The 22,078-nt window shown below is 51.2% G+C and overlaps 1 protein-coding gene across 1 annotated transcript; it reads right to left on the bottom strand.

Moving 5' to 3' along the window:
• Nucleotides 1-539: 539 nt before the first annotated feature.
• On the bottom strand, nucleotides 540-11,399 carry LOC141926419 (fatty-acid amide hydrolase 1-like). The gene is made up of 15 exons (XM_074832122.1): nucleotides 11,105-11,399; nucleotides 9,201-9,314; nucleotides 8,323-8,466; nucleotides 7,860-7,993; nucleotides 6,567-6,773; nucleotides 6,103-6,143; nucleotides 5,405-5,529; nucleotides 5,066-5,191; nucleotides 3,810-3,907; nucleotides 3,326-3,425; nucleotides 3,004-3,044; nucleotides 2,125-2,164; nucleotides 1,458-1,566; nucleotides 977-1,122; nucleotides 540-885 (listed from the first exon to the last, which is right to left on the bottom strand). The coding sequence occupies exons 1-15, from the start codon at nucleotides 11,273-11,275 to the stop codon at nucleotides 757-759; spliced, it is 1,725 nt and encodes a 574-aa protein (XP_074688223.1). The 5' UTR covers nucleotides 11,276-11,399; the 3' UTR covers nucleotides 540-756.
• Nucleotides 11,400-22,078: the final 10,679 nt, after the last annotated feature.

Genomic DNA, 22,078 nt, shown 5'->3' with positions numbered 1-22,078 from the left:
CCTGGCATGTCTCCCTCCGCCAAACGGGAGGACAGGGTGTGCAGGGCAGGCAGTCCAGCTGGCCATCTGACCCTGGCACACTGCTTTATACGTGCAATACCATGAGCTGAAGCACTTCATACCTCTGCTCTGGGGAAAGCAGGACTAGGTGTCTGGAGTAGTCGGGAAGTCATGACCACTCCAGGTTTCCCCTCCATGGCATGCAGGGTGCCAGCAGCCCTGCGCTGTGGGAAGAGGCCCAGCTCCCTCCCTGCTTGCCAGAGCCTGCAGTCAGGCTCAGCTTTGACCTCAGATTGCTGGTCTTTGGTGGGGAAAACACGGGATTTTGTCCTCAGGCAGCTGAGGTCAGAGGGGAAAATCCCTTTTCCTACAGCACTCCAAGTAGGAGTCTGAATGTCTCAGACAAATCCAGTCCCCATACCTCAGTTTCCCCATTTGTAAGAGAAAGATCATGTTCTTGCACTTCCCTGGAGGGTATTGAGATAGTTATTAAAATCCACTCCAATCCCACAGACAAACACAGACCCAAAATAACAGACTTTCCGATAACAAAAAGTACTGTATTAGAACAATGATTGGAAGTGCTCCACCATCGTGGAGCTCGCCTCACTTTCCCTTTGCACTCCAAAGCCAGCAGCCAGCCCAGTCATCACCACATCCTCGTGGAGGGGAACACGAGTCCTGCAGGCGAGTCACATCAAAGGATGACCTGTGCTGATGTTAGCTGGGATCCTGCTCCAGGCGAGCACGTGGGACTCAGACGAGCCTGTTTTTCTTCAGGATGAGTGTCTCCACCTCCTTCATGAACCGGAGGCACAGCTCTTCCTGCCACGGCAAGGCCACGCACTGCACAGCCACAGGCAGCCCCACGCTGCCGCGAAAAGCCTGTGGCACAAACAGAGGGGGAGAGGGCAGGGGAATGTCCAGGCGAAAGGATGGGGGTGCTCATGGCCCTGGGGAACCTGGCACCACTCACCTTTGCCAGGGTCCGGTCCCACCAGTCCCGAAAGTACCCCTGGTAGCCCTTCAGCTCCTCCTCATCCTCATCCGTCACCATCGTGACGGGGACCACGCCGACAGGGAAGTCCAAGGTGTTGTAGAGCATGGTGTAGCTGACTGCCACTGGGGGAGAAGAGGAGTTCACAGTGACAGCCCGTCGCAGGGAAAGCCTTTGCCCCGCTCTGCGTACGCGAGCTTCCAGCTAACGAGGCACTTGCACTGGGAACTCAAGGGCTGTGGGATGGAAACCTGCCCCTTGGCTCCCACATGGATGGCGGGGGTTGTCCTGGGTGTACCCCATGGACTGGGGCTGCAGCTGCCCCAAGAACTGAGCTCTTCCTACCACTAGCCAGTGCCTTGGGGACGTGAGGGGAGGAGGAGGAATGCTTCTCATTGATACTGGTGGAGTGCCACTGCAGGGGCACACTGGAGGCAAAGGTCCCCGTCAGCAGTCCTACCTGAGAGCTTCCCAGGGTAGCCGATGCCGAGAGCCGGGCCCAGCATGGGACAAAGCATGACGTCCAGATTCAGCTTTTTCCATTGGGCGATGAACTGGTGGCAAAAATCCTGAGGAGGAAACACACTGGTGGTCAGTGGGGTGGATGTACTGTCCCACGGCAGCTGGCTGAGGCTCTCCTTGGGTGCTCTCCACCCTTCCCCAGGAGCAGCCATCAGGCTCCATCAGGCCTGATCCTGTTAAACACCTCTTTGCTGCGTGGCCAACAGCCCTGCCAGCGTACAAAGCACCCTCCTCCCTGCTAAAACTAGAGGTGAGGAAAGACGGGGCATGGGGGCACACGGCAACCTGGGACTCGAGCATAGGCTTTGAGGAAACCAGAACGGAAATAAAGGCAAGTCTGCTGCGGCTGATGACCTACATTTTCAAGTGTAGGAGTAAAAAACTCCGGTCTGATTCAGGATCATGAATGTGTCTACATGTCATCCTAATCTTTAAATGTGGTGAGAACTTTCACATCCAAGTGAGATCTGTTGAGGAGTGATGTATGTTCCTACCTCACATCACCAGGGATGTGATCATTTCCTAACCTTGGTAGGTACTGAATCTGTTTCTTCCCAAACAGAAATAGACCAAAAACTATATAACCCCAAATTGCAATATTTTACCTCAATTTCACAATGAAGACTCCAGACTTCATCCACTGTACTGAAAAAGGAAACAAAACCAATGAAAGGCATCAAGAGGTGATGCAAAGAGTAGCTTTAGGGGCAGGGAGGGGCATCAAAAAGCAGATGGACACAGGCTAGCTCTGCTCCTGGAGCTGCAGTCAAGGGAAGAGAGGACTTTGGCAAAGCCCTGGCTTTCCTCTGAAGGGCTGGAGGTCTTCTTTCTGCTTCTGCCCATGATGGAGGGCCGAAGACTAAAGGCAGATTGGTGCAGGGCTGCTTGGGCCTGACAAGTGGCCAGCCCTGTTAACTGCCACTGTGCTGAGGAAGTGGAAGCCCAGGCACATCGTTTCTCAAAGGCCAGGCTGTGTGAGGTGGACTGATCCTTTGATGTGGGGACAGATATACTGCCTTGGAGGCACAGCACAAAATACACCCTCTCTGCTACAGGATTTGAGTCCTTCCTCACCACTAACTGCCCAACACTGACATTGCAGCAAGGAAGGGCAAGCCTCCTTCCCTGTGCATTTACTTTCCTTCTGTGTTACAGAGCCCCTACTTCACAGAATGGCTGATACATTAACCAGTGCTGAAGACAACCCTGTATTTCATTCCCACAAGCTTCATCCAGTTCCTAAGCAAGAGGCTGTGAGCCCTCGCCCCCATTCCCATCCTCAGTACTAGAACAGTTTGCCAAACCCTGCAGGGTTAAGGTGTTGACATAAACTGCTCTCAGTTTGCTCCCACCCTTGTGTTTTGTGCCTTGTATTTTTTCAGACACATGCAGCTGAAGCAGTATCCCTAACGCAGCAAACATTGCTGCTCTCCAAAAGAGAAACCCAAGTCTTCACACATTTGCTCAGGCTCAGATTTACTCACTTTGCTCTCATACTTCTTATGATACCTGAAAATCGAGGGACCTGAGAAGGAGAAAGTAAAAAAAATTTACATTAATCCCAGTCCTGTGCTCTGAGACAAATACAAGCTGTTGACTCAGTGCTCAGGCAGGACTGGTGGATTTTCCCCAATGTGGGGAGAGGAGGAACAGAAATAGCATCACTCCAGTTCAGAGATGTGTCTAAGCACAGACAGGAAGCAATGTCTAGAGACTTCTCTATGATAAAGCCTTATAGCAATGGGAGACAAGTTATTCACCACCTACTGCTTAACTCCATCTATGCTAGAAAGAAATGGACCTTACGAAGGGTTTGGCAATCCAGGAGAGGACAGTTTTCAGCCAGTTTGGTGACTTCGCCAAACGGAGAAACAGTCCCACGCTGCCTTTCTCCAGCTCCCCTTTGCTGAAAGAGAAAAGGGTGTTCAGCTGAGCAGTGTTAGGAAGCAATCACAGTATATCAACTTTCACAAGGCCAATCCCTCTGAACAGCATATCTAAGTGACTAGAAGAGGTTTCCTCCATTCCTCTGGGCTCCTCTGATTCTCACAGTTATTTACAGGATATCAGCACCAGTTTCCTTTCATCTGTCAAGGCTGGTAACAATCCTAAAGAGACCCAAGGTTCAGCTGAATCACTCAATGGTAAGCTCCCCAGTAAATCCCAGTGCATATCAGCCACTATCTACACCCAGTAGATCTGCTACCTGTACCCAGATGCTAGCCTGACCCTAGGGAGGATTTTCATATAGAGGCACTGATCACACCAAACCATTCCAGGCTACACTTACAATTTCCTGAGGAAGGAGGCACCCCCATCTGCAAACAGTCCCCTGACACATAAATTAAAGATCACGTAGTCCACGTTCATGAGCTCGAAGGGCACCAGCTGGAAGGACAACGGGAGAGGAGTCAGTGGCACAAAGACAAGCAAGCTGTGTGGGAGAAGACATCAAGGGCTCGCAGTGGGCCAAGCTGGGCTGAGGATTTCCTGACAAGCCCTCAGGAAAGCCTCCAGCATCTGAGGCCACCAAGTTCTCCTCATCCCACTCATCCTTCCCTGAAAACAGTCTTCCCTTTGAGCAACAACTGATGAGCCAAAAGAAACAGGATGGGCTTGGCCCCCTGATGTCCAAGCAGCCCAAAGGCACGAAGGTCCCTCCAAAACTAGCAGTGGGTGACAGACAGCATGTGTCTGTGCTCCCTACTTCACTCCTGATCCTTGTGTGACGGTAAGGGGATGGCATGCAGCCAGGACCATGACTCACGCACAGGAGATGACTTGCTCAGATGGCAGAGATGAGGAAGGAGACAACCTCTGCTCAGCACCGCAGAAACCTGAGACCCTAGAAACGGGTCTAGGTCAATATGGGACTGCTTGACTATAAAAGACCTGCCATGTGCAACTGCCCTTTTATTTTCTCCTTAGGGCCTTATTTCCAGATACAAAAACAGGAGGTGGCTTTCCATGCAACATGCAGTAGATCTGTGCAACTGCCTTCTAAAGGATATGATGCAGAAGAGGGGAAATTGGCTTGAGAATAGACTAAACAAGTACTTGGACAACAGCTAGTCACAGCCACTGAAGAGAGGTGGTCCATCAGGCTCAGTAAACACGCTGAGCTAACAGTAATCACACACCACCGGGACTGTAAGCTCCCTGCAGGCACTCCTTCGGGAACCGGTCTGTATAGCACCTGGCACAATGTGGATCCCAGCCAGGGTGTGAGTAAATGCACCCACACTACAGACAAGTCATACAGCAGTGTGTCTACTCCCCAGCATGCGTTATGGATCGGGGTGGGCTCCCTTTTGTGTTCACCAGCACCTAAAGAGCACTGAGATCCTACTGAGAGGAGAAACCAAGTTGCAATATAAAGAATTTCCCTTTTCCAGAAGCAGCTATTTACTTTCAAAGCTGTGGGAAACTGAGGGGATTCCAGGCCCTCTTTCCTTGCCACATTTGCTTGATGTTCACCCATGAGTCCCAAAGACATGGTAGGAAGAATAGATGCATCATGACTACTAGGTTTATACAACATCCTACCGTGTGACCAGCATCCTCCAACAACTGCTTTGTCTCCCGAACGGCACGTCTCATGGCAGGGCTTGGCATGGTGAAGAAATCTGTTTCATAGTAGCCTATGCGGAGGGGCTGCATGCTGGAATACACCTGCAGAGCAAGGGAGAGCGCCAGCTGGAAGGATGTCAGCGACGTCATGAGCCAACAGTACACCCATGCCGCAGGGTGTGTCTGGAAAGCAGCACTTCTCTCACCCATGTGCCCACCCACAGGTCCCGGAGGGCTCCCATGAGTCACTGGTGTTTTCAGCCTGAGCAATGGCAGCTCTTCTCAGAGACCTTTGCCCACTTTGAGACCCTTTACCTCCTCATTGAAGGGAAGGGGGGGCACTGTGCTGTCCAGGCTGAACATGTCCTCGCACAGGAGCGCCCGCATGCACAGCACCAGGCTCTCCACATCTTTTGCCATTGGCCCCACTGCTGCGACCACTGGAAGAGACCACAAGAGAGCATTCGTGGCTGGGGGTCTTTCAAGGGCATGTCCTGCAAAAGCAGGACCTTTTTGGCATCATTTTGACTTAGTCTAGTGTTGGCAACAGTTCCTCCTTGAGAACTGGGCTGGGGATGCCTACAGGTGTTTTCCCACCAGCAGGCCCATCATTATGGACCCAGAGTTGTTATCCATCTATACGTGCCCTGATGTCTTCATTTCATGATTTACAAAAATTAAACAATAAGATTTGTCAATCATGACACAAGGACAGCATAAGACACCCCCTTCGACTGCTAATCCCACCTCCCACCAAGCAGTGGCAGACAACGCAGCAACCTGGGGGTTACAGGGTGTATTGAAGCTTATGCATTACACAGATTTCTCCTCTCGGCTCATGCATATTCTAGTTTCTCAGAAATCATGGTATGGGGGTGGCTCTCTGAAAGAGTCCCTGAAAGGGAACCTGCTTCTCTCTCTGAACTTGTTGGAGAAGGTTCCCCATAGCCAGCTGAGGGTCCTTCTCACCCCTGCCCTACTTCCCTCCCTGAGGGACAACCATCAATTCCTACCTGCCTTCTGCCCAAGGACACCAGAAATTATTCCTTTTTTACTGCGAAGAAAAGAGACACACAAAATACAGCAGCTGAGTAGTTTTCACTGAAGGGAAAGGCTTTAAGCAGTAGCAAATGGTAATGAAAACACTGCCCTCCCTTTGCATATGCAGAGGTTGGCAGAAGGAAGGGCCAAGGGGAAGCCCAAGAGACCCAACCTGGGCCAGAACGATTTATGCCCTGTCAGTCAGGAGCAGCCACCCCCTTAGCATGCAGATGGAGAGGTTTCGCCATCTGTTCTGGGGAACCCAATACTTCCCTCCATACAGGCCCCAGAAAATGTCCGGGCAGGAAGGGGAAATGAGCCCTTCCCAGTTCCTCCCAAGTTTCCCCTGTCCACAGAGTAGGAGCATCCCAGCATAACGGTTGGTAGGGTGGTTGGTGGGTCTCACCCAGAGACATCCCTCCATTACTCGCAGTACCTGAGTCTGTTCCCGGTGGGTTTCAGAGTACAGATTCCACAGAAGGCAGCAGGGAAACGCAGGCTCCCTCCTACATCCGTCCCAAAGCCCAAGATGGACCCACCTCCTCCTACAAGTGCCCCTTCTCCACCAGAGGAGCCTCCGGGGCTTCTGGTGTAGAGCAGAGGGTTGAATGTCTGACCAAAGATTAAGTTCTTGCAGTCATAGCTAAAGAGAGAGAGATTGCAAATGAGAGGAATGTAGATATCTGCTGATGTGGACCCCAGACACTACAAAAAGACCTTCAGAAGGTAATTAGGTAATTCACTAGTTGTTACGTTGACACCACTCAGTCTGAGGGAGCCTTCCAAAGCTCCCATGAAGACCACCAGCCTTTTCATGGTGGTCCCAGAACCTGGATTCACTGCCAGCTAATTCCAGTGTCGTCAAGCTTGCCCCACACAGACCCTCCGGCAGCACAGATACATCAAGCCTCCTGGAAAGCCTCCCTGTTCAGGTGGTCCCCGAGTGCCACAGGACATCCAAGGCTGCCCACCTGGAGCAGGTCCAGGCCCCTCCACCCTGGGGGGGCAATGCTGAGCCCCTGCTTGGGAACAGGCCAAATGACAACCGTAGCAATACTCAAACACTGGACTCCCCCAGGAACTGCTGTAAAGTCAGATAATCTCTGGGGCAAGCTCTTTGTGTGGTTTTTTTCTAAACATGGTCAGTTACTGTTGTGTCACTTTAAGGAAGGCATTTCATACGGCTTGGGCAAGAGTCATCCACAGAGGAGCTTTGCCAGAGTTCACTTGGCAGGACACACGGACACTGGCAGGGTGGCTGTCCAGACCTGACCTCACCCCATATCAGTGATGTCAAGAGTGGTCTTGACAGATACAGCGGGAGGTCTGGGCAGAGGATAATTTAAGGTTGTTAGATTAACTAGCTAACCAGCTTCCCCTTCCATTAATATGTGTTTGCACTGTATAGTTAACAGGACCATCTCTGAGGGGTTAATTAAAAAAAAGAAAAAAAAAAGTGATTTAAAACACCCAGCACAGGAGAGAAGGGCAGCAATTTCTCTCCTCTTCTCCTCCTCTTTTGCTTCTTTATTTCATTCGGAACTAGAATTAATTTTCATCCTTAGTGTAAATGTGTTTACTTTTTTAAGTAAAACTTAAAGACACTAAGAATGGGGACCAGGTGTTATGGAAAAAGAAGTGGAAAATGAGAATTAGACTTGATAGAAACCCTCACATGAGATGAGGGAGGAAGGACCGCTGCCACACTGACGGAATAGTGTCCACCTACCTGATGAGGGACTGGGGAACATTGGTTTTGACAAATGGAATTGCCCCCTGTCTCTTGAGCACCTGCACCACCACGCTGTCCTCTGTTGCAGGTTTATTGAGGTTTTTTATAAACCCTAACGTGGAATCATGACCCTAGAAACACAGGACAAGGAGGTTTCCAAATGGAGGATTGCAATTCACCCTGCCCCCGTATTTTTTTCTATATATATAAGCACATGCATGCACCTCCAACAACCCATCCATCATGCACATGTTGCATAGTGTATTGGTAGTAAACCTGATCAGCCTCCTCCATTGGCTCATCTGGAAGATGGGCAGCAAACCCCATCACCTGCCAAGGCAGGCCATCCCACATCAGCTATGACAAAGTGAAGACAGATGCTGAGGTCAAACCTCCCCCCTGCCAGCAAACTTCAAACCACAAGGATTTCAGGATACAAGCGGTATCGTGCTGGTGGTACCTCGCAATCGATGGAGTCTTTGATGCTGACAGGCACCCCATAGAGCAAACCCAGCTTCCCTGTCAGCTTCGCCTTCCGGAGCTGGGTCTCGCTTTCCTGCAGATACTCCGTGATGCAGTTGGTTTCTGTGGCGATTTGGAGGGCCTTGGGGAAAGCAGGCAAAGCCCGTGGGTGAGATACAGCCCACAGCGCTGCACAACAGCCTTCTGTTTTGCAAAGGACCCCTGCCTCTTCCCCCTTTTCCACCTCCCCATCTGGGCAGTTGGTATCACGGCAGCCTTTTCTGTTCCTTTTCAAGATATTTTCAAGCCAAACTCTAAAACGTTGTCTGGACACAGTGGGCCATAGCACCAGCTGGTGCATGATGAAGACAGGTACTCAGCCCAGCAGAATACCAAAGGCTATTCTCTTGATTGAGCTTCTGGGGTGGCATAAAAAGATGTCCCCAAAGTGGGAACCCAGGAGGTGATCAAGGTGTTATGGCAGACGTAGAGAATGAAAGTGGACACCAAGTCCAAGGTTTACCAACACATCTGGAGATGGAGGGGAGACAACAGCAGTACTCTGCAACTTCCCCATTGCTATACCTGCCCCTGGGAATGTATGGGCTCCCCTAGGAAGGTATAGGCTCTCCAGATGCTGAGCTCGCTGCTCCCTTTTGCTCCAAACCAAGCTGAGAAACATGGCAGCCAGATGCCCAGCTCTCCCTTCACTCACAGAAAAGTGCAGATGGGCCCAGCACTAACCAGCGAGCAGTGACAGCTCAGCAGCATTTGAACCAGGCTTGAACCAGCGTTTGAACCTTGTGCTGGGCTTCTCCCAAAAAAAAGCCAGCCCCACCCTGGGTGAGATGCTGCCCCACCGCCCTTGCTCCTTACCTTGCCCACATAGGCATAGAAGACATGCTCTGGAGGGAGGGACCCATCTCGGAGTTTCTTGGAGAGCTCCGGCAAAGGCAGAGAGAGGATGGAGATCATGTTCACAGAAGGATGCTATGGAAAAGGTTGAACATGCAGTGACACACCTTCACCTCAGCTGGTGGGCTCCTCCTCCCCCCTTGCTGCCCACTGTAACCCATCCAAAAAATATCTGCCATTTAGTGACCAAATGCAGTACCTGTCTCAAGACCGCAATCCTGCTCCTACCCGATACCAGTAAGCACGTCATGAAGTCTGCAGGGCCAGTAGTAACCCAGGCTTTCTAAAACCTTGTCTTCCTGATCAGATCAGTCTCACCAAGCACCTGTTATTTAAGAGAAAGCCTTTCGTGCAGTCTTGTTCAGACAGGTCTTGGCCAGGCCTGAGGGAACTGCTCGGTGCAACGTCCTCCACTGAATTACAATGGGAACTGGCGGCATGGTTATAGACATTGCTCCAGCAAGAAATGAAAGCGGACCTGGTGCCAGCTCTTCTCCTGGCATCACCAAGATATCCTACAGGGAAGCGCACAAACCAGGGAGCCCCTCAGCTGACAGCAGACAGCTCATTTTTGGGCCAGCAGAGATCTCCTCGCCACCTACTTGTCCTGGTTTTGTCTGGGACAGAGTTAATATTCTTCCTAGTAGCAGGTACACTGCTGTGTTTTGGATTTAGTGTGAGAATAATGTTGATAACACTCTGGTGCTTTAGTTGTTGCTAAGTAGCGCTTATCCTAAGTTAAGGATTTTTCAGTTTCCCATGCTCTGCCAGAGAGCAGGTGCACCAGAAGCTTAGAGGGAGCATGGCCAGGACAGCAGACCTGAATGAGCCATTCCATACCACAGAACGTCATGCTCAGTGTATAAACTGGGGGGAGTTGGCTGGGAGGGGCAGATTGCTGCTTGGACATCAGCCAGCGGGTGGTGGGCAAGTGCATTGTGCATCAGTTTTCTTGGGTTTTATTCTCTCTTTTTGTTATATTCCTTTTCATTATTACATTTTATTTTAGTTATTAAACTGTTCTTTTGCAACCCATGAGTTTTACTTTTTCCCAATTCTCCTCCTTATCCCACTGGGAGGGAGGAGGTACGAGCAAGTGCCTGCGTGCCGCTTAACTGTGCAGCCTGGGGTTAAACCACACCACCACTAAATACCAGGGGGAAAAAAAAAAAAAAAAAAAGCATCCAACCTCACCCCCCCAAGCTGAACCTGTGGACTCTGAACCCGAGCGAGTCCCCTGGGGGCAGCCCGGCGGGCGGCAGCGGGCCCCGGCGCGGTGCAGGCGGATGTCGGGGCGCCGCGCCCCGTCCCTGCGGGCAGCGCGGCTGCACTTTGGCCTCCGCCGCTCGCCTTCTCCTCCCCGGCAGCCGGGCTGAGCGTCCTGCCATGGCGGAAGAGGCCGGGAAGCCTTCAGCCCAGGGGCAGGGATTTCCCCCTCCTCACTGCCGGCTGCCGGCGCCTGCGCCGCTGCCCGTTATCCCCCGCTGCACCGGCTGCCCCAGGAAGCGCTTCCTCCCCGCGGCTGCTACAGGGGGGATCGCGGCGGTGCCGGGGGTGGGGTGTGTATGTACACGTAGGTTTAGAAAGGAAAAAAATGCACCTAAATCCCCGCAGGTCCATATTAGGAGCCGGCATGCCGGCGGGCCAGCCCTGCAACAGCAGCCCAGCGGCTGCCCCTTGCAGGCAGACACCGCCTGCCCGCAGGCAGGGCTGCCAGACCGCTGTCCCCGGGGGGACGCCCAGGGGAAAGGGCCAGGGTGCGGAGCCAGGGCCGGGCGGAGGCGGCTTGTCCGTCCGCAGCCTGCCCTCCCCGGGAGGGGAGGGAGGGAAGGGGAGGGGGGGGGAAGGCGTCTTATTGCACCCACCTGCTCCCGAAAGGACCGCACGGCCATCTCCATCTGCACCAAGCTCCGCTCCTGCCTCTGCCGAGCCTCCTTCACCTTCCTCCAGAGCCCGCTCCGCCGCCGCCATCGCAGCAGCAGCAGCAGGAGGCCGGCGGCCGAGCCGCAGAGCAGCGCGGGCAGCGGGACCCGCATGGCGGGGCTGCTGTCGGCCCGGCGCCCCGCTCCTCCTGGCCCCCCCGCCGCGCCTCGCCGGGTCCAAGGGCACCCGCCGGCCGGTGGGGAGGTGGGGAAGAGGGAGGCAAAACCTGGGCAGGATTCCCGGGCGGGAGAGGGTTGAGCTGGCTGGAAAAAGGATTTTTCACCCGTGTGCTGATTTGCGAGCAGCAGCGCGGGTAGGGAGGAGGAGATTTGGGAGCAGGAAAAGCTGCTGGATGGAAACTCACCCCTCCCTGTGCTGGGTGGTCTCTCTGATGAGGTTTATTTATTTTGCCGTTCCCCAAGCGAGGCTTTGATCTCCTTGTAATTTTTCAGCCTCTCTGGGGACAGTCTTGGCTAGGAGCATCAAAGAAGCCGGGGGGGAGTCCCAAAGATACCTGGCTCCTTTGCATTTCCTGAAGCCAAGCAGCTGCGTGGGAAAAAGAAACAATAAATGTACCAGCGTGCGCCCAGTGGAGTCCACTTCATCACTGGTGGAGCATGGGTGTGCCCGTACTTCACTAAGTGCTGCGGCTTCCAGCATAGAAATCCGGCATCCCTGCTCAGGCAGGAGAGCGCTCGCGGGGGCCTTGCCCTCAGTTCTGAGGGAAACTCGAAAATAATTGCTTTGTCACCAGCCCCACATGGGGTCTGTCCTTAAAAAACCTTCACTGCTTGCAAATATTCATCAGCAAATATTTCAAGCTATCCAGTTTAGATGCTGCCCATAAGATTGTGGAAAAGCTGTCGGGAAGGGTTTGGGATGTCTTCTCTCTCCCCCTGCCTCCCAGCAGGATGAGCTGTGCCTAAGCCACACCCGGGGCAGATGCTGAGCTATAAAATGTGACGCAGTTAAATGTCTCCAGACCTGATTTTCCTGGCCTTATTGCTCAGACCACAGGTTTACTTCAACCTTCAGGCTATTTGGGCTACTCTGGCATCGCTGGAGGACCGATGCTGGCACCCCGGGAGGGAAATGCTGCCCTGTACACAGCATCCTGGGGCTCTTTGCTGAAGGGCGTTGATGCCTTGGGTGTTGAAGCCCTCACTGAACTTGTGGCCTACGGCTTCTTGCTCTGTATTTAAGGATGAGCAGCTCCCTGTTATTGGGTCAAGGAAATTACATGCAGGAACAGCCTTTATTCCCACTTTTTTTTCTTATTTTTTCTCCCCCCCCCCCCCCCCCTTTCAGACTGTGGGGCTCAGAGGATTATACAGCAACACGAGTTTCTATGGGCACTGCAGTCCCATGTGTGCAGACTACCTGGGGCACAGGAAACTGCAAGGGGAGTGGGGTTGGTGGGGGTACCCTTGCAGTGAGCCAGGAGGATGGGATCAGCTCACAGTTGGTGGGAGCAGATGCTGTGATCCCTATCTCCTCCTTCCTTCTTTCTCATGCTGGAGGCTTCATGTTCTCCTCAGCTGAACCTACCTCACCCCATGGCAGCACAATGCCAAAACAGGGCTGTTCCCCTGCAGGCTGTAAAACCAGGTGCACCTGAAGTCTTTTAACAAGAGAACAAGAAAGGTGGTGAATTTTAGAGAAACAGAAGTTAAAAAATAGTTCTGGTGGAAGACAAAATTACTTCTGCAACCCCTCTTCCTCCTAGTTTAAACCCTGATTAAAATCTCTCATGCAGAAACAATTTTCAACTTCTGCAGCTCAGCTTGTCAAAGTGAAGAATACAAAATGTGAGCTTTATGCCTGGAGCACCTGTGCTTCCAGAAGCTGCTGCCAGAGACCTCCCTTCTTCCCTCTTCCAGGCAAGCATATGGGGGTGAATAAATGGGGTTGAGGCATCAGGCAGGACAGTGGCAAGGCTTGGATCTCTGCTGGGGCCAGCCAGCTCCAGGAGGTTAACCCAGAGCATGGGAAACCCCAAAATGCAGTGAGTCTCTGCTGTGACCTAGCTGCCAGCAGAGGTGGGACAGGGCAGAGGACCGGGGGGGTCCAATATAGGTAGGTGGTGGCTGGGGACACCCTGTCCAGGAAGATGTGCCTGGGACCATCTAAGAGAGGTAAAATGGGTCTGGCCTGGCTCCCCATGGGCTGGGGTGGGGGCTCAACTGCTGGCTTGTGGGGTGACTCATGCCCTGACGTCCCTTTGGGACACTGGTGTGTCCTTGCCAGATGAGCAAGTGCAGCTTTTCTGCTGTTATGTCCATAGGGTTGCTCATACACTGCAGCAAACAGGATTGGAATCTTGGACTGCTAGAAAGAAGGATGGATACTGACCCTGCACCTCCTCCACTGCCCAGCAAGGCTGGAGCCTGCAGCTAAGGGAGGGCAAAAGGATCAGCTGGATTGGTGAAGGTTTCCTTCCCCACTGCCCACACACCTCCCTGTGTCCACAGAGCTGTGACTGGGTGGGTACTACCACACCCCAGAACTGCTGTAACCCTGTGGTTACTAAAGGAGGGGCAGAAAGGTGACATCTTCTAACCGTGACACATCACACATGATCAGCTGGACCGGCTCAGGCTGAACTCCCAACTAGCTCCCATTCATCTGACACCCGTATGGCAAACACACAGCAATGTTTTCCTTAATCCTGTCTCCTGGCATCTGGAGAGTTGTGGCTTCTCAAGCCAAAGGTTAAGTTTCAGTGACTAATAGCTGTGTGCTCCTACAGATATTTCTGGTGTGATGCAATCCGATTCTGACACTCACAGTGTCCTGCAGCAGGGAGAGCCACAGTTTATCCACGAGCTACAGGAAAGCGACATCTCCTGTTTGCCGCCCTCAGCTGATTTCATTTTCTGTCCCTTATTTCAGAAGTGACAATTAGAAATTGTTTGCTGTTCACCTGGGAATTTATACACTTCTGTTCTTCCATTTCACCCCACTGCTTTTAGACTGTTTCCCAGAGGTTAACAACTTGCTCCTGCCACCAGCTGCCAGTCGCCTCCATCCTGGGGTCTGGCCCCCTGGAAGAAGATCCAAGCTTCATTTACAACAGTCAACAGTCCCTCTTGTGTCATTTCTCCTCTCCTTGTAGGCTTCTGACTCTGGAGTGGAATTCTTCAACATGATCTGCAAGAAAGTGAAGCAGCTCCTCCCAGAGCTGAAGTTTAACCCCTGCAAGAAGGTTGTCCAGCAGCTCAGGCGAGAGGTGGTGTCACATGGAAGCGATTCTCTTTGCCCCTGCAAGAAAATTGCACATTTCAACCAAGTTGTTCACTCGGTGACACCTTTGTTTTTCACTTTGTAGTCCCCTCTGCCTGTAGGAGATGCTTGTCCTCCTCACTGATTGTGCTCCAGAGCTCTGCTGGTGGGAGGGCTGGTTGCTCCCAAATCTGCTTCAAGCTGCAATGTCTGAGTTAGTGTGAGCAGATTGAACACATAGTTTGTGCCAGCTTTGTGGACTCTGTTCTGAAGCAGATTAGGGAGTGCTCACGTATTTTCTCCACCAACAGAGCAGAGGAGGAGCTGACCTGGAAGAGGGCCATGACTTGCATGTGCAACTTGCATGAACTCTTCTGCTCCTTGTGTACCTGGCAGCTGTTGTGTGCTGGAGAGTAAGAAAAAGATGAAGAGATCATAGCAGTGGGGTCCCTAGGATGGGAGGACCATTTGGGAGATCCCTAAAATTCTTGAAGACACCTTAAGCAAATAGTTTCAGGCTCTGGAAACCTCCTTTCTATACAGATGAGGGAGTGGGGACTTATTCCTAGTAGTGCCTGTGTTACAGCAACCTAAGTCCAAACAGCTTTCCATTGCGTGTGAACATTAAAAAATAAGAAAGAAAAAGAGAGAAAGAAAATATAAGTGCCTAAAATTACTCCTGTAGTTGTTTTTTACACAGCTGAATGAAGATAATTGTATTGGCAATTGTGAATGATTACAGTATTATCTGCCATCAAAAAAGTTATTTTTTTGAACACTAAAGGAATTAATGATACATAAAACTGTGCTTAGATTGAGTGCATTCATCAGCAGAAATGCCTCATGCTGGCACTGCTACACTGTAATTACTCCAGCCTCAGAGAAAGAGAGCAGGAGATAGGGGACTATTGTGGATAGTGCCAAAGATTTACATACATTTACACGCTGAGCAGCTCTGGTGCTTGGAGAGGGGCGAGCAGAGCCAGGGCAGAAAATCTGGTGAGGGGGAGACCAGTTTCACTCCTTCTTTTTCTTTACTGTGCATTACAGAGTGAAGAATGGGGGATCATCTCTGTGTTTAAAACTTTACAGGCTGAAGCCAGTATGGAGAAGATGGTCAATAGCAAGGGATGAGCCCAGGCTTTATAGGATGCTGCCTCATGGTGTGCTGAATCGATAAAACCAATCCTGGGGTCACAGACCTTGGGAAACCAATGGTGGTGGTGACAACGGCAGAGGTGGTGTCCTCAAGGGACATCTGCTGTTGCCCTGTGCTTCGAGCGAGCCTGTCGTGCTGCCACATCACTGGGGGTGGGAGTATGGTACGTCTCAGCAGGGATGGGGTGAGGAAATCTAGAAGAAATGCTCCCTGGCTTGCTCTGCACCATGTGGCCCTTTGACAAGGAGACAAAATATTGGGGGGGGGTGGGGGGGTGGGATGTCTATAGACTGGGACATCGCAGGAAAGGCTGTTGCAGGGGTTGTGAGCAAGCTGTGCAGAGCAGAATAATGCTTCCCACGATGCAAAGAATTTGGAGGGGCTTTTAAAAAAGGATGGTGGGTTTCAGCCTCTTTATGGAGCTCACAGTGACGGACCCATGCTCTGCTCAAGCAGGGAATCTTAAAATCTTCCACGATCTCCATCTCCTTGTGCACAGCTGCCTTCTGAGCTGTATCTTGAGCTAAATTAATGAAGACAGAGGAGCACAGACCATTTCCAGCCCATGGGGGAACACCGAGCCGGGCAAGATGTGCATCTCTCGCTGTTCCTAGAAGACATCGCTGCTGGATGCGCTTGGCCTTGCGGGTGTGAGCCACCAGAGAGCAGGATTGAGCTGCTGTCCTGACAGAAATCTCACGCTCCGAGGCTTTTGCCCTCTTAAAACTCTGCACTGTATACTCTGAACTTGCAAGGAGCGTTGGACGAAGCAGAAAGCGCTTTTCCGTGTCTTTGGGTGAGCCCGAGTTTTTGTTGAGAGCAGTGATTTGATTTCAGACGGTTTTAAGTGCTTTTATAAAATGATGGAAGTTTTGCTATTGGTCCATCTGGGCTGGGTTGGTTTTGCTAAGGAGGACGTCCCAGCAGGGCTTGATCCTTCAAACTGTCAGTGCTCAAGAGACCTGCAGCTCTGCTGCTGCCAGGATTTGTTGCAGTGTCCAGGACCATGCCTCAAATCTGGCAGGCTGCCTGCACTTTCGAATGAGCAAGGACATCTCCACCCTCTCTGACTGCATGTTGCAGAGAGGGGGAAACAATATTATTTGTGTTTGAAGCCCACAGGCCAAGTTTTGAGGCTAACCCCAAGTTTAATTCTGAGAGTCTTCCCCCAAAGCAATGTTATGGGGTCAAGATTTAAGTGGGGTCCTGAGTCGTAGCAGGGTCCTGAGCCCTTGCGCATCTCTGAGTGTGACTGGGCTGAATCCAGACCTCCTTGGTCACTGGTACTGTGGTTTTCCTTGCCTGGAAAAAAGCACACAAACCCACAAACCTTGAATTTTCTTTTTCTCTCTTTTTTTTTTTTTTTTGGCATCTGCTTTTTGAACAGGCCAGGAGAGGGAGACAGCCAGCCAGTTACTGCACAGTCCAGATTTCCAGCTTTCCCTGTTTGCAATGGGATGGGAGCAAACACACTTAAATATACACATTGATTTTCCCAGAGGGAAGGTTTGATCTATGCAGGCCCCCGGGTCACCTGCAATTTGTATTTACACAAGCAGGATGGACACTGGGCAGGAGGGGGAACTGAGGCACAGAGCAGGCCCATGCCTTGGTGGAGCTGGTTGGTGGCATCCTTATTCTTGAAGACCTCCTGGGCCCTATTGCAGGTTGTGATTGCTCTGTGTTGATCGGTGTAAACATCCCTGTGGCCTGGGGTGGGCTATGGGGGGCCATTTAAGCATCACCGCAGATGTCACCCTGTAGGGACATACAACACTGATGCACCTCCCGCCCCGTCCATGCTGAGTGTCTGTGCAGTGTCTTGCACAACCAGTAGCTGGTCCCTGGTTCAGACACCCTGACAGAGAAGCGGTGGGAATCCCCACCTGTGGGCAAGCTGTTGTTGGCAAGCTCATCCCAGCACTGTGGAGCTACGAGGGGCAAGAACATGTACAGGCAGCGGTGGGGGGGCCCCCACTGACTCCTGTATGTCATCTTCCTGGAGTGATCAGAAAGCTGCAAAGCATCGCAACCCGTGCTCACAGTAAACAAGTCAATGGATTGATCGGTCTCTCCCGCCACCCATGTTTTCCCTCCCCCTCTCATCTTTCCTGGGCTGGCACTACCGAAGGACTGGTGAGATCACCCCTGAGTTGAAAAGAAATAAATAAATAACCAAATGAAAATGCTGACGTGGAGAAGTCAATCAGCTTTGTGTGGCCTTGTAATATCTCATTTTATCCGCGCCACGCTTTATTAAATTCTCATAAACCTGTCAATGAGGACAGATACCATTTCAGTTTACCCCATTAGTTCTACACAATGACATCGGGGGAGAGGAAGACGGGGAGGTGGGGGGGAGGCACTTGGCTCAGAGAAAAGAGGAATGAATTTAAAGAAAGAAAAAAAAGAGAAAACCACAGCCAAACTCGGCTTCGTGACAATAGTGTAATAACATCAGCACCCAGGGAAAGTAATTGAATTAAGTGGCTTTTGTTAATGGTTTTAAGATTTAGAAATGTAAATAATAGTTAGGACTCTTTAGTAGGACTCTGGTTTTAGGTAACTGCAACCCTGAGAATAAGAAATGCTTTGCTGTTTAATATGATGTCAGATAGTTTTGTTATTCCTCCAGTTTCATGCCTGCAAAGCATATTTTGCAGTTTTAAAGCCGGGTGTGTTTATCATCTTTCCTTTCTAACTTCAGACGGAGCTTAATTCAGGAGTATTTGCATGAACCCTTCTTAGCCAGTCCCTATCACTTATTTGCACCGCCAGGAATAAAGTATTATTTCTCCCGAGCTGCTTTGGAGAACTTCCTGACTGCAGGGTTACTCCGCTCGGAAGCCTCCCGTCTATTTACATGTTCATTAAAGGCAGGCGGCAGCGGGTGCTCTCTGTGGCAGGGCCGGACTCGGATCCCAGGAGTAACGCCGCTGGGAGCAATGATGTTACACCGGGCTTAGGCCAGTGGGGATGGAGAATCCAGCCGACAGGTGGGATGAGCTGGGCGATTTAGAAATGACTTTCATGGGAACTCGTTCTGCTTAAAATATTATTGGATTTTCATTTAGGAACCTATCAAAGTGCAAGAATAAAGTCTGAGCTGCCTAACCCACATAGGTCTAAACAAACAGTCCTCCCTTCTGCTCTGGGATCTGACGACTCGCGGATTGGAAAGGGTCCTTCGTTAAGGCACGGGCTGAGTCTCAGGGAAACCCACTATGCCAGGCAGAATAGGGGGCTTTGCATTTATTCAGGCTGAAAATCTTCCTCTTTGCAGGATGAAGGCGCTCCCTGGACTGTGCCACAGGGGTGCCATCTTCCCCACTTGTCCTCTTCACTCTGCCCACTGCTGTGTGGGCAGTAGCCACATGGACCTGCCATGCAGGGAGGAAAAAGCTCTCCAACGGCTTTTGCTCCAGCCCCACAGCAAGTGAGCAGCTCTGCATACACCGGGTCACTCTAACACGTCCTCGGGGAGCTGCCTTCTGGTTTGCTTCACCGGTAACCTGCAGCGATCTCTGCTATTGATGGCTTCAGCTTTGCTTCTGTGGCTGGAGAGCCTGCCTCATGGCTGCAGGCTGTTCTTCCCATGCAGTGGGATCTCAAGACCTACACAGCCTCAAAAACCTTCCTTCATCACCCTCATAAGCCTCTCCTATCACTTTCACAAACCTTTTCCCATCACTTTCATAAGCCTTCCCCATCACTTTCATAGGCTTGGCTGGATAGAAAGCCTAGAAGCCCCAAGCCCAAATCAAACCTGACACAGCTCACGTGAGCAAAGGGGAGAGTGGTCAGATTGTAAATGCAAAAATAGAGGGTTCAAGTTACACATTTTTCCCCAGGGGGCTTTTTAAGTAGGTTGTTTGCAAGAAAAAAAAAAAAAAAGTTCAGTTCCTCCTGGAGAATTTGAGGTTTCTAGCTGCTGTCCCCTTGCCATATAGCTGTACTTTAAGCTAGGGTAGAACAGAGAGGTTTGTTTCTTTCCTTATGGAAAAATAAAATAACAAGAATAACATTGCAGTTAAAACAAGATATCCCTCACTATTTTTCCTGCATTGGAAAAGAAAACCCAACCACCCTATTAATGATCAAATTCTTAAAAACAGCCCCTGACTTAGCAGCTTCCCTCTGACAGGTCCCTTTTTTTCTGCCCATGCCGTCATGGCACTGACTGTGGCAGAGGGAGAGGCAGCTGCAGGCTGGGCTTGTGCCCTGGGCTCTCCTGTGGGTGCTGTGGCCTTGTGTGGGTGCTGGGTCCCAGCACAGCCTCCCTTCCCAGGGAGGCTGTAATGCAAACGGGAGCAGTGGCTTTCCTTCCTCTACAAACAAGAGAGGGCCAGATGCTTGGGAAGTTGGGGGCTCAGTGTTTTCTATGCTTCACCATTTCCCAGCAGAGGTGGGCTGCAGGCTCAGCACCTGCCTCTCCTCGTGGGATCCCACTGGGATGATGCTGTGTCCTCAAGCAGGACTACAGGACTTTTCTCCCTAAGCCAGAATCCTGCTGTCCTGTGTCGTTCCAGGGAACAAGTGATCTGTGTTGGGGGAGAACAGATGGGGACCTGAGAGAGGGCTCGTGACTGCCTCGGCCCCCAGCAATGCAAGGGGCCACTCTGGCTCCAGGGATGGGATAGCTACGGCTGTAGTTTGTGGCTCTGCTTTGCAAGTCGGGGTGCTCAGCAGCGCAGAGGGATAGCAACTGGAAAGAGATTTACACAGCTCTATGGACAGGTAAGAACTATTTAATGCTTGGAGACCCATTAAATAATTTGCCATGATAAGACCCAGGCAATGCCATTTCCTGCAGATAAAGAGCAGGTTATTTTTCATTAGCTGCAAAAAGATTGTCGGTGGCGGCAAAACTTGCCACCAGGCCTGTAGCTCGACGCAACATGAGCAGATACAAGCAATATCCTAAAAATAATTTAACTCCACTGAGGGCTGTGTTGAACTGCTTTTTTTAAGTGCATCAGGTAAAGCAACAAAGGGATGAGATGACCCTGAATCAGGAAACACTGCCGATGGATGGGGAGGAGCATAGGCAGGTACCTTGAACAGGAGATGGGAGCATGTCGGAGCCACTCCCAGTCTGCCAAAACTGCATGTGGTTGGGAGCCTGGCCCTGGCTACAGCATTTTGTCCAAACAAGACTGAGTTGCAGTTTTTTTGGTGGGAGTATCCGGGACTGTCTTCACCAACAAACTCCCTGCTCAGCCAGGAGCCTGTTAGAAGCAGGCAAGGGAAGAACAGTCCTGTGAGCCAAAGAAATTTGACTCCAAATTATTTACATGGAGCATGAGGGGCACCAAAAGGTCAGCCAGCCCAGAAAATGAGATTATAAACTATCATCCCCTGTTACACGCTGGGATGTGGCTACAGGGTGGCCCTCTGGCATCATTCAGGGAGGCAGCCTTGGTCTAGTGGTGAAAGCAGAAGAGTTTTGTCTCCTCAGATTGGAAAATCCCCCATCCTGAGGAGTGTCTGAGAATATGTTCAGGTTTCTGCCTTCCCTTCTACAGCCCTTTCCTGACCTGTGTGCAGTACCTGACACCGTTAGAGGCCACAGGAACATCCTAACTGGTCAGTGCCACATCTTGCTGTCCCCATGGCATGGTCTGGAGATATTTGTGAAGCCAATACAGGAATGGCAGTCTGGTGCACTGAGATGGTGGAAGAGAAGAAGCCCTTCCTCCAGCTGGCCAGGTCCTACAGAGTGTAGTGCCTGAGGTGGACCCACTCCTGCAGTTGAACTAGCAGCTCTGGGACTGGTGGTACCTGCAGGGCATTGCTCTGAAATAGTTTAAACATTGCCTCTTTTGGGGAAAAGAGAGGAGAAAAGAATCTGAAAAGGGGATACAGGCACCCTAATGTGAATACACCAAGCTGCTTAAACTGATTTAGGGTTCAGTCAAGGCCAGTGTTGCATCTGAGCCAAGAAAATGCAAAATAGCCCATATGGTCACGTAAGTGTGAAACCCACTGATAGAGGCTTGGATGTTTAATGTTCTTCACCTCTGTGATGTGAACCGATAGGAGGAGAAAAGAAGCACTAAAAGGAGTCCTCAGAAGAGGCAGAGCCTCGTGTTTAATCTGTGCTGGCATGGAGGTGGTTAATAAGATAATCTCTGGGCCCTCTAACACAAAGGGAAAGTGAGTTTTCTGATCCATAAAGGATCAGTCTGCAGGAAGCCCCATCAGACTCCTCAGCGTGAAATTACACCACAGCAGGGGGGTACAGTCCTGCTACTGTACAACATTAAAGAGATGAATTAGGACTTGACATTCATGTGCTTAATATGCCTACTCCTGGCATTATCCCACAAGGACCAGTCACCGCCAAGGACTTACGGTCACCGGGTCTAGGAAGGTATTTAGGGTTGCTCATTTGCTTGCTTCCAGAGCCAGGCTATCTGGCTTCCCCATCTAATCTCTCAGTGTTAGGAGCAGGGGGGGAGTGCAGCCCGGCTCTTCTATCTCACAGCAATCTGGTCCAGTGAATAAACTCTGGGTGCACCCTTGTTGCTCAAAT

The sequence above is a fragment of the Strix aluco genome, chromosome 8 (genome assembly GCF_031877795.1).
Source record: "Strix aluco isolate bStrAlu1 chromosome 8, bStrAlu1.hap1, whole genome shotgun sequence".
Lineage (NCBI taxonomy): Eukaryota > Metazoa > Chordata > Aves > Strigiformes > Strigidae > Strix > Strix aluco.
This window is presented reverse-complemented; position numbering and strand designations above follow the sequence as displayed.

Bases quoted from the DNA above. Each gene is read 5' to 3' on its own strand.
- LOC141926419 (XM_074832122.1), bottom strand. From the start codon at position 11,275: ATGCGGGTCCCGCTGCCCGCGCTGCTCTGCGGCTCGGCCGCCGGCCTC. The intron at 3,908-5,065 runs GTAGGATGTTGT...TTGTCCTTCCAG, and splicing joins TGGAGGATGCTGGTCACACG to CTGGTGCCCTTCGAGCTCAT. The intron at 1,567-2,124 runs GTAAAATATTGC...TTTCCTCCTCAG, and splicing joins GTCTTCATTGTGAAATTGAG to GATTTTTGCCACCAGTTCAT.